The sequence below is a fragment of the Arachis hypogaea genome, chromosome 16 (genome assembly GCF_003086295.3).
Source record: "Arachis hypogaea cultivar Tifrunner chromosome 16, arahy.Tifrunner.gnm2.J5K5, whole genome shotgun sequence".
Taxonomy (NCBI): Eukaryota; Viridiplantae; Streptophyta; class Magnoliopsida; order Fabales; family Fabaceae; genus Arachis; species Arachis hypogaea.
This window is the reverse complement of record NC_092051.1, coordinates 150,522,971-150,535,135: the sequence shown is the minus strand read 5'-3', so window position 1 is coordinate 150,535,135 and position 12,165 is coordinate 150,522,971. Positions and strand designations below refer to the sequence as shown.

The 12,165-nt window shown below is 33.4% G+C and overlaps 1 protein-coding gene and 1 pseudogene across 1 annotated transcript; one reads left to right on the top strand and one right to left on the bottom strand.

Annotated features, from left to right (window-relative positions):
* The first annotated feature begins 1,083 nt into the window (after nucleotides 1–1,083).
* On the top strand, nucleotides 1,084–8,477 carry LOC140179734 (uncharacterized). Its single transcript, XM_072219462.1, has 17 exons — nucleotides 1,084–1,642; nucleotides 2,371–2,724; nucleotides 2,843–2,983; nucleotides 3,307–3,439; nucleotides 3,539–3,652; nucleotides 3,752–3,825; nucleotides 3,915–3,989; nucleotides 4,324–4,416; nucleotides 4,540–4,600; nucleotides 5,206–5,538; nucleotides 5,743–5,869; nucleotides 5,966–6,065; nucleotides 6,179–6,248; nucleotides 6,338–6,490; nucleotides 6,589–6,684; nucleotides 7,079–7,398; nucleotides 7,859–8,477. Exons 1-17 carry the CDS (start codon nucleotides 1,568–1,570, stop codon nucleotides 8,108–8,110), a joined length of 2,571 nt encoding a protein of 856 aa, XP_072075563.1. The 5' UTR covers nucleotides 1,084–1,567; the 3' UTR covers nucleotides 8,111–8,477.
* Nucleotides 8,478–11,452: 2,975 nt separating this feature from the next.
* Nucleotides 11,453–12,165, bottom strand: LOC140180329 (pathogenesis-related protein 5-like; annotated as a pseudogene).

Genomic DNA, 12,165 nt, shown 5'->3' with positions numbered 1-12,165 from the left:
TACGTTAAAACGGATAAGCTTCGTATGAGTGTTCAGTATTATATTAAAAAAAAAACTAAAGAATAATATTACAAAAATTTTATAGAAAATCAGTCTATACATTTTTATAACACAGATGGAAATATAACACATTTTACAAATTACAAAGAAAAATAGTATAATTTATCTTTTTCTATTTACAATCCTTAATTAAAGATATAATTATTTATCAAATAGGATAAACCACAGATGATGATTTTGAATTTTTGTTTTAAAATATTAACATAGTGTTATGTTTGTTAAAAGGTATTATAATAAACTAGATACTAGATATTTTAGAAAGTTAACTTATGTCAAATAAATCCTAGAGCTTTTTTTCAACACTAACAAAATCAATAGAATATTTTTGGATTAATTTTTCAATTTCTAATTCTTTTCTCTCTAGAAAAAAATATATCTAGTATATATAACCTTTCTAAATTTTTATTTTTTATAGTATTTCTTAACTTGACATATCAATAATTAATTCCTAACATATATGATATATGAGTTTTAGTTAAAATTTTATTGATTTTCTAAACACAAACTTAAATATTATAAATAAAAAAATATTTTTAAAATTATAAATACAACTAATATTATAAAAAATAGTAAAATATATTAATTTTTTTAAAATTTATTAAAAATTTAAAAAATATCTCTAAATTTTATTTTATTTTAAATTTTTTTAATTTTTATATTTTTTAAAAAAAATTTAAGATTGATTGAATAACAACTTTACAAAAATAATATTTAATACTAACAAATCATACATAAAATCTTATAATTAACTCTTAGTTATTCTGTATTATTATTATTATTATTATTATTATTATTATTATTATTATTAGATTAGTCATACATTTTTTAAAATTTAGCTATTTGAATACATTTGATACAAATAAAAAATATAAAATAAAATTTAAAAATATTTTTTAAATTTTTAACAAATTAAAGCCACACAAAATATGCACAATTAATTTTCACACTGTCCGAAAAAAATATTTTTTATTTGTGCAGATTTTTTTCCCTTATAAACCAAAAAATATTAATGCAAAATAAAAAAATATAATATTAAAAAAAATAAACGCTGTTCTCCAACCACTCCACCCAATCCATTGCGTTTTTTATTTGCTTCCTCTTTCATCTTTCTCTCTCTTCTTCTTCTCTTTCAGTGTGTCTCAGTGTCTTTCCCTTTTTCCCATTTAACTCTCTCACACAGAAACAGAAACAGAAACAGAGAGGGAACAAGAACACGAAGAAGAAGCACGAAGAAGCTCAACATCTAGAAAGCTTCATTCTACACACAAACTATATTAAACGAATCGAAGCTGCTTCTTCATTTCTTATATATAAATTATTGTTTATGAAGATAGCATTGTTTTGAAAAATCGAAGCCGTTGTTCTGGCTTTGTTAACCAAACAATGATGTATCGGAGCAAGCGATTCGTGCGCGTTCCGTCGCGGATCCGTGATTCGCCGTCGTTTTGATGGAAACGGCGTCGTTTTGTGTCGACTGCTTCTCCGCTCACACTTCCTGGAGTTCAAAATGTTTCCGTGTAGCTCACGCGCTTTGTTTTCTAGGTCTCGCTGTGTGCTTCGATTCGACGTCGTCGTTCTCGCTGTAAGCTCTCTCTCTTTTTCTATTTTTGTTCTGTTGTTTTAATTTTTCAGTTCAATGGTGCTGCGTAGTTTAGTGCTTATGATTAATTTTTGTATATTTTGTCTGAATAATCTGTTTGAACTGTGCTTGGGCTTTAATTTGTAGCTGAGGATGCGTGTAGGTTAGAACATTCTATATTTGGATGTGAAATGAAATCTGTTCTTAATTTTTTCCCCTAATATTTGGTTGTGTTTTTTTTTTTTTGACGTGGAAGTTGCTGGTTTGGTCTTTTTGTTTGATTTGAGGGTTTTTGTTTCGTTTCATTTCCGGCTTAGTTATCTTTTGCACGATATTGTTTTGCTTTGAAGGAAGGTTTTTAACTAAACATCCTTGGGGGCTAATTGGTTATAGAATATTCATTGCTTTGTTTCTAGTTTCTGTTTTCGGCTTAGTGAAATTCTAAGCTCGAAATTTTGCTGATCTATGATTTGGGGCAATGGTGTTTGATGAGCTAAAGAAAAAGATAAAGATTTCTTACCTTCTCAGTAAGTATGTTTGGATAGCATATACAGTTTCAAACTTTAGGGTTTCTATTTTGACATCGTTTTTGCTAGTGTTTTCTGTCATTTCTTAAAAGTGCAATTTGTGTTGCCTCATAAAGTTTGTTGAATGCATTTCGTTTGCATATTATGAAGACCTTGAGTGCTCTAGTCGGATGTCTGTTCTTAAACTTCTGCTTCTTGCCGCAGATTGTATTGATATTGTTTTGGTTGGAAGCTGGTACTGCAAAACCTGTAGAGCACCGACTTCAGTGGGGAAGCTCAGAAGGGAGGACTGAGAATGTTGCCTCGCACTCTTGCATACACGACCAGATAATTGAACAAAGAAAGCGACCTGGTCGCAAGGTGTATTCGGTTACCCCACAGGTGTACGAGCCTGGTGTCTTGAAACCCCTTCAGCACAGAGGCAGGGCATTGCTTGGTGTATCATCATCAGTGGAATCTCAGAAGGATGCAAAACAACCTATAAGGATTTATCTAAATTATGACGCTGTGGGCCACTCGTCTGACAGGGATTGTCGGAAACTTGGTGATATTGTTAAAGTGAGTGTTCCATATGATTGAAAGAAAGTATCATTTGAAGTGTATATCTAAGCATTGGTATTCTCATTCTCATGTACTTATAAATACATAAAGTTAATGTTTAATTTTATCTTCACAGCTTGGGGAGCCTCCTTTGGCTTCGCTGCTAGGTTCGCCTTTGTGTAATCCTCATGCTGATCCTCCAATCCTTGGTGATTGTTGGCATAACTGCACTTCTGAAGATATATCTGGAGAGGACAAAAAGCATCGACTTCGTAAGGTGATTTTCCAATATTTCCTTTTGATTTTGTTTCGTTTCACTATATAACAATATAAAAAAGGCAGCCTGAAGTAAGGAAGCATACCTTGCACTTATGGTTCTGCACCTTATGACTTTCGAATCATATGTTTACAACTTCATTTGTTGATTCAATTGTACCCTTAACTAGGCTGATAGATGGTATTACGTGGTACACTATAACTGGTGGCACTTTTTTATTTCTCTTTTTCATGGTATTGCTAGAGCAATAATACCAGTTAAATTGTTATTATTTGCATAATTATTGGCAGAGATATTTACCATTTGGTGGAAACTTATTTCAGGCATTAGGGCAGACAGCTGACTGGTTTAGGAGAGCATTGGCTGTTGAGCCAGTCAAGGGGAACTTGCGATTAAGTGGATATTCTGCATGTGGACAAGATGGAGGTGTGCAGCTTCCACGTGAATATATCGAGGGTATGTATGATTCTTTTGTTATCTGCCTTCTGTGGGAACTGGGAAATGTAGTTTTTGCTTGTGAATTTAGTAAATGAGGTCTTTGTTCTCCTTTTCCAGAGGGTGTCTCCAATGCCGACTTAGTTCTTTTGGTGACTACGAGACCCACAACTGGGAATACACTTGCTTGGGCAGTTGCATGTGAACGGGATCAATGGGGACGTGCTATAGCTGGTAGATTTTCCTACAAAAATTTATTGTTTATATTTTTGTCTTATCTTGCACTTCAGATGCTTCAGAACTGAAAAAAACTTCTGTTTTGCTGGTGTGAAGGACATGTTAATGTTGCTCCTCGTCATTTGACAGCTGAGGCAGAGACTTTGCTTTCTGCTACTCTGATACACGAGGTCAGTTTGGTTTCTGTGCCTAAATGGGTTGAGAGTGAAGTCCTAAATATCTATTTGTGGCTTTGTTCACCATGGTTGATCCTTTTCAGGTTATGCATGTTCTTGGTTTTGATCCCCATGCCTTTGCTCATTTTAGAGATGAAAGGAAAAGGCGCCGTAGTCAGGTAATGGCTGTCTTCGTGCCATATGATTCATCTTTTCTTACAATAACTATATAACTCTGGATATATGAAATTCTTGGGAATAGAGTCCTCATAAGTTTGTGTTTCTATAATAATCAGATATGCAGCTTCATAGTTTAATTTCTTACAATTATAGAAGAGTAAAATTCCTTCATATTGATGTAGACAAAATATAATGGTTCTGGAAAATGGCATATCTATACAGTTGAGAAATTGTAATGCATGCTGCTACATGCCAAGTATTTCTGTCATAGAGAAATACATTCAGGAATTTACCTGCTTATATTTTTAAATCTCGTCATTCTTGTCATTGCAGGTTACCGAACAAATTATGGATGAAAAGATTGGGCGGATGGTAACACGTGTGGTTCTTCCACGTGTTGTCATGCATTCACGACATCATTATGGGGTATTTGCTTGGGAGTTATCTCTTTACAATTTCAATGTCATTTTGCTGTTTTCATGTTGAAAGTGTCCTTCATCAGAAGATTTTGTTAGGGTTTTAGATAAGTGATCTGTTGGCACTTGGCAGGCATTCTCAGGAAATTTTACTGGTTTAGAGCTGGAAGATGGTGGAGGACGTGGCACATCAGGTTTTGATTTCATCAAATTTTATTTCTTGATACATATTCTTGCCTCCTCTTTTTCTTCACCTCCTTTTCTTTGAAATTCTGTTAACATGTAACTAGATTCACAAATCCTATTATAGGCTAATACTGAATTTCCATTGACAAACATTTTTTTAACTATTTATATGAATTACCAATGCAATATGCCAAAATCCTCCTCGGTCTATTCCCCCCCTTCCCTTCTAAGAGGTAGCCTATAAGACTATCATAATGCCCAAAGAAAAAAGGGGGGGGGGGGTTGCAATAGTCCAACCCATGATTCTTGTAAGACTAATGAATCCTGGCCTATTGTCAGTATTATCTGTGTGAATATGCTGAAATGGTAGGACTGTAATTTATATGCAAAAAGAATGATTAAATAGAACTTCCAGCTTCTTGCTTCTAAACAAAGCATTAGCCTTCCATGACAATCACCTTAGTTGCTTTGAAATCTTCCCCTAAGTTTCTTAAAATAACCAATCGAGAAATGCATGGTAAAAAAGTTCTTCTTACAAACACTGTATGATATTCAAGCATGTACTTCTAATCATGAGCAGATGACCAATCAAAATTTGGTAATTGTATTACAGGATCTCATTGGGAGAAGAGGCTACTAATGAATGAGATTATGACTGGTTCTGTTGACACAAGATCTGTAGTTTCTAAAATGACATTGGCTCTCTTGGAAGATAGCGGATGGTATAAAGCTAATTATAGCATGGCTGACCGGCTTGATTGGGGTCGCAACCAAGGTAGCGAATTTGTTACCTCCCCTTGCAATCTTTGGAAGGGGGCCTATCGTTGCAACACAACACAGTTCTCAGGTTGTACATATAACAGAGAGGCAGAAGGTTACTGCCCGATTCTAACATATAGTGGAGATCTCCCTCTGTGGGCTCAGTATTTTCCACAAGCTAATAAAGGTACATACTTTCATGATCATGTCTTTATTTATATGATTAGGGGTTATGCTAATCTTTGTCTGATCCATATCCCTGACCCTGCATAGTTGCAGTTTGTTTGTACTTTGTAGTAGTGATCGCCATTTGTCTTTTCAATTGTGTTCTTTATAAACTAAATGTTTAGTTGGCTGTAGTGGAGATCTCACTATTCACTGGCTATTGCAGGCGGCCAATCCTCATTAGCCGATTATTGCACTTATTTTGTTGCATACTCTGATGGATCATGTACAGACACTAACAGTGCTCGTGCACCTGATAGAATGCTTGGTGAAGTCCGAGGAAGTAACTCTAGGTTCTCTCTCTGACTGCAAATTCATATGCTTTTCTTGCATTTCTCATGTGCCATAAGGATTTAGATTTGCTAACAGTTGTTTTCCTTTTGATGAAGGTGTATGGCCTCATCATTAGTGCGCACAGGATTTGTACGGGGTTCTACGACCCAGGGAAACGGTTGTTATCAGCATAGGTGTATTAATAATTCTTTGGAGGTATGGTTGTTTGATTGATAAGTGAAATGTTCTCATTATTAAGTGTATGTTACCCTTGCCTTCTTTCCCTCTATTGCGGAAGTCCTGAATGAAGCTTCATATGCTATATACAGGTTGCTGTTGATGGTATCTGGAAAGTGTGTCCTCGGGCTGGTGGACCCATTCAGTTTCCTGGCTTTAATGGTGAATATTACCATTCTGTTTGTTTACACATTGATGTTAGATTATCATTGCATTGACAAGTTATCATCCTTCATTGTATTGTCCCATAGGTGAATTAATCTGCCCTGCATACCATGAGCTCTGTAACACAGCCCCAGTGGCTGTGTCTGGGCAATGTCCCAATGCGTGTAACTTCAATGGAGATTGTGTTGAAGGACGCTGCAATTGCTTTCTTGGATTTCATGGTCATGATTGCAGTAAACGTGAGCTCTTATGTCATGCTGTATTTCCGCATACTTATTATTTGTTAATGATTGTTGTTTTACTCTTCCCTCTATTAATGATTGTTGACTTATTCCAGATTCCTGCCCGAGCAACTGCAATGGTAATGGCATCTGTCTCTCAAACGGAATTTGTGAATGTAAAGCTGGCTACACTGGCATTGACTGTTCCACCGGTAATATGTTAATATTAAGATTCCAAGTTTTACACTAGACTATATGTTTCCTTCTTGTTAGTTCCACTGGTTTATTAGTTTCTTAACTTTGTAATATAAGAATATGGTTAGTATTTCTTGCTTATAATGTAATTTTAAGTAGCAGCAATATCATACTTGGTTATGGAAAGTACTGCTATGTTGGATTACTTTTCTACGTGCTATGTTGTAGTTCCTTTAGGATAGTTAACCTCCGTTTCATGTTCATGTATTTTATTTCTATAATTTTGGAAACACAACTACTAGTTAATTGAAAATTTAAACAGTTGGATCAGTCTTGTTCAATAATAAAAGTAGGCATATATATAATTGGTGAAACTACTATTTATTGACCCATTCCCAATAATTCATGCAGCGGTTTGTGATGAGCAATGCAGCCTTCATGGTGGGGTTTGTGATAATGGAGTTTGTGAGTTCCGATGTTCGGACTATGCGGGATATACTTGCCAGAACAGCTCAATGCTCCTCTCCAGCCTTTCAGTTTGCAAGGAAGTACTGGGAAAGGGTATTTCTGGGCAGCATTGTGCACCTAGTGAACCTAGTATTCTGCAGCAGCTAGAAGAAGTGGTTGTCATGCCCAACTACCACCGACTATTTCCTGGTGGTGCAAGGAAATTATTTAATATATTTGGGAGTTCCTACTGTGACGAGGCGGCTAAACGACTTGCATGCTGGGTAAATTCTATATTTTCTTTGCGAAAGTTATCCCTACGATTATTTTCCCTTTATTTATTTATCTATCTTTTTAAATAATGGTCTTATTCTTACTCATTGGCAACTCTATTTTTTCGTTAGAGTTCGCATTACTGTCAAATTTAATGGTTATTCTTATCTAATTTTCTTAGAAGTGATTCTTCAATTTTGATTATGCAAATATGCAAAGTGAGTTTTCAGTGGAAAAGTGATTTTTTGTCTGGGGAAAAGCTGAAACAAATGCACTTAGTTCTAAAATAATAAGATATGATGTAGAACCATTAATTGTGGCAATAACCCTGACTCTTCAAAATTGTTATGTCACTAGATCCAACATTGCATTTTGTGGAGAGTAGAACCATTAGATTGTTAAAATTATTCTCTCACTCTAAATTTGGTAATTTGCCAATTTGTCTGATGAGCATGTTGCATAATTCCTCAGATTTCCATCCAAAAGTGCGACGGTGATGGAGACAACAGGCTTCGAGTATGTCATTCTGCATGCCAGTCATACAATCTAGCATGTGGAGCATCACTGGACTGCACTGACCAAACCCTATTCAGCAGCAAAAAGGAGGGTGAGGGTCAGTGCACTGGTTCCGGTGAGTTGAAACTATCATGGTTTAATCGCGTCCGGAGTAGTTTTACCTTAAGAGATAGTTCCTCCAAAGGAATATCTGTAAGAGATAGTTAGCTTCATTTTTTTTTCGCTCTTCTTGGGTGGTTTTAGGTTGTAGTTTCTTGTCTTTTAAATAGGGTCATTGTAGAGAAAAATGGTGGTAAGCAACACCTTAGGTTTAGGGATTGGCTTTACTCATCCTAAATTGTCTAGTAGGTTGAATGGATGGGGAGGTTACTGATTTGGCTTTCAAAGAGAGCCTGTTGTAGAGAAAATTGAGACCTATGGAAAGGGTATAATAGTAAATGAGATGAAGAAAGGTGTACCAAAAAAAAATGTGATAAAAAAAAGGAAAAAAAAAAAGAAAAAAGAGGAAGGTTACATGGTTTAACAGTGTTTTGGCCGAAGGCCCTTTAAAATGGAAAGTTTTTGTTTCTCTCTAGTCTCTACTTCATTCCTAATTCCTTTATCCCGTTCTGATATCTTGTTTTCAATTATGTGATTTGTTTCCCTGCGAAATTAATGTTTGCAGTATCGTCTTCAAAGTATTGCAGGGTAAGAATTTCTATGGTCAAGTTTGATGTATAAAATTAATCACGAACCTTGCGCATAAAAATTTCTACCGGTATTTATTTCAACATACCCATAGTAAAGTTTTTGTTAATCCTGGAAAGATATAATTGTTACCATGTTAATCATCTAGAAGTTCTAAACTATCAACGGCAGAACGTAATGACAAGAAAAACAAGCCGACAAATTTCCTAAAGATGAATGCTTTCCATTAGGCAAAAAATTAATCGACTCTACCGTATTAACATAACCACTAATATGAAATTATAATGCATTCGACAAAAATATACGATAATATTGATTATAAATTATATTGGGTCACTGATTCAATTGAATTAGTTACCGAATGCAATATCTACAAATTGTAACTGTGAAAAAATATATATTATAATGCATTCACAAAAAACGAAAAAATGGTCCTTTACTTTTTTGGCATCTTCATAGGAGTATATAAAGTAAAGGGGGGTCGAACCCGAATCCTTTTGCGGCGGGGTTGATGAGTTTCATGATCATCTTCATTCCCAACAACCAAGTCATTAGCTTTAACAGTGTTGTCGTCATTGCTGACAACAACATTGTGGCCTTCTTGTTCCAACTTTTCTTTACCCAATGCGGCAGCAGCTTCCGCTAACAAAACCAAGCCATTCCATTTTGGATTAAGAGTTGCCTGTAACAAGAAAGGCATGATTGAAAAACTGGATGTAATGTTGATTTTTTATTTTTTTTTTTTTTTTTTTTTTTTTTTTTTTTTTTTTTTTTTTTTTTTTTTTTTTTTTTTTTTGATTGAAAAACTGGAGTGTAATGTGAGTGTTCTTGGAATGGAATGTAAGAGTTTCCTGATATGGAAAGTGAAATATATAGTGTTCGTTTGAGTGGCTTCATAAAAAGAAAGAAAATCTGGCTGGCGGTTTTATTTAAATTTAATTGATATGATATGATATGATCTTGTTTTGTTTTAATTTTAAATCAAATTATTTATCTTTGATTTATCATACGGTTAAAACAGGCAAACAGAAGTATCATTTAATTTTTAAACTTTAGAAATCTAACTAAAAATTTAATATAATTATAGCAACTCAATAATTAAACCGTAGATAAAAGTATAAACAATTTTATGTTTATGATACTATATTAAAATTAAGTCGACTTGAATGTTGGTGCTACTAATAAGAATCCGTATATGTATGTGTTTATTTTCATTGTTTAAAGTTTAATTTATTTATCAAACTAATTAATCAGTTTACTTTTGAAAAACAAAAACTAAAAAAATCTTCTAAAGATTTGGCCAAAAATAAATATCACAACAGAAAAGAAAAAATAATAATTTGAGTCAATTTAAGTTATTTTCATAGAGCATTTTTGTTTTGTATTCTTTACTTGATCCGAATAGAAATTATAAAATTACTCCTCTTTATCTATTTTTGTTTTAATTTTAAATCAAATTTATCTTTGATTTATCATATGCTTAAAACAGCTTTGTATGTGTTCATCTTCATTGTTTAAAGTTTAAAAAAAAAAAACTAACTAAATATGGCCAATAATATCTGTTTCTTTTGGCGCAAGTAATACCTTTTTCATTTTACTTTGTTTAAATTTTATTTGATAAGAAGTAATCTTAATTGAGGAATGCTAGGGGCCAGCATTTTTTGTGTTTTTTAACCATCAAGTAGCCATCAAGAGTGTTTTTAATGGTGTGAGATTAAATCCAATGGTGTGAGATCATTCAATTTTCTCTTGATGATTAAATGCTGGCCAAGTTTTCAAAAAACTGTTGGCCCCAAGACTTTCCCATCTTTAATAACAAACCACAACGGTTAAACAAAGTTACCAAATTTGTTTTATTATTATTATTATTATTATTATTATTATTATTATTATTATTATTATTATTATTATCTAAAAAGATAAAATTTTATTTGTATCGTTATGTTATCAAATTAAATATACAATACGGATCCTTTATATCCCCTTCACTTTGATAGCTGTCCTCTAATAATAATTTCAGCAATTAGAATCTCACAGATTTGCCAAATTTTGAATTTGTTTAAATTTATAATGATATTTAAATTAAAAAAAATATTCTTAGAATATTTATTTTTATGTTTAACGTAGAATGAATTGTGAAATATTAAGTAGAGACCTAATTATAAAATTTTAAATTAACATAATTAAAAATTTAATATAATTATAAGGGCTCAATAATTAAACCGTAGATAAAAGTATAACCAATTTTATGTTTATAATACTATATTAAAATGAACTCGACTTGAATGTTGGTGCTACTAATAAAAATCAGTGTGTGTTCATCTTCATTGTTTAAAGCTTAATTTATTTATCAAACTAATAGTTTACTTTTGTAACAGAAAAAAGATCTCTTAAAGATTTGGCCAAAAATAAAGATCACAACGGGAAATTTTTTTTGAGTCAGTTTAAGTTATTTTTATAGAGTATTTTTGTTTTGTATTTTTTACCTTTTTTTGAATTAGGAGTAAGACTTGAACTTGAAATATTTGAGTGAAATTGGAAAGAGTATACCATTTGAATTATCCTAAAAAAAATATAAAATTACTCCTCTACAAATTCTGGTAAAAACCACTACATAAAGACGCAGTTTCTCAATTCTAATTAAATATAATTAAATTAACTAAAATAAAAACTTAAGTACTTAATTTCATGTGGAGTTTATAGGTAGGACCGTAGGAGTAATTAAATAATAATTTAGTTAAATTTATTAAATTATTTAATAATTTTTAGTTATCAACACATAAAGTTCTGTATCCAAGTATTTCACAAACACCCTCTCTTTAACACTAACAAGTAACAACTATATAACCCAAAAAATAAAATCTAAGATTTAGGATTTATGAGGATTCTGTGGGGGCAAAAAGTGAGGATCTAATTTGCTCCAGAACATGTACAAGTGCTTGAAGCATCATCATAAGCATAACTATAAGCTCTTGGACGTGCAATCTTAAACATTTTTGAGTAATTTGTAGGTGGGCATGTCTGTGGTGTTCCGTGCTCCCCGGGGCAACAACTCCGAACTGTTGAATGCTGCACACGCGCTCTTGCATGCAACTACCAAACTGGTAACACCCTTTACCTGTAACTCCTTTGGACAGTTATCATTTAGGTCAGGAATACAGCCAGCATATTGACAGTTACCGGTTCTTCCGGTTGCATATACCCCATAGGAACATTGTAACCGTCTACCAAGCTCACATCATAAAAGTGTCATTGCCGGCATTTCCAACCGTGAACTCGGCCAGTGTTACCGGCAGAACACCTCCGCCGATACACTTGAGGCCACCGAAACAGTCTCCGATAGCACATTCACCTTTACCGGTCCTATCAAAACTGCACTCGGTTCTAATCCAAAAACGTCCTGACCAACCAGCCGGCACATTTAATTGGGTCAAAAAACCGGGTCTTAGAGAAAGTTCCGTGTAAATAATATTTGGGCAGTTGCCGGAAAGACTTCCGGGCCAAACAGTGTATTTGCAATTGTTTTGTAGGGTGAATAATATGGTTGATGCAATATCACCTGCCAATATATTCAT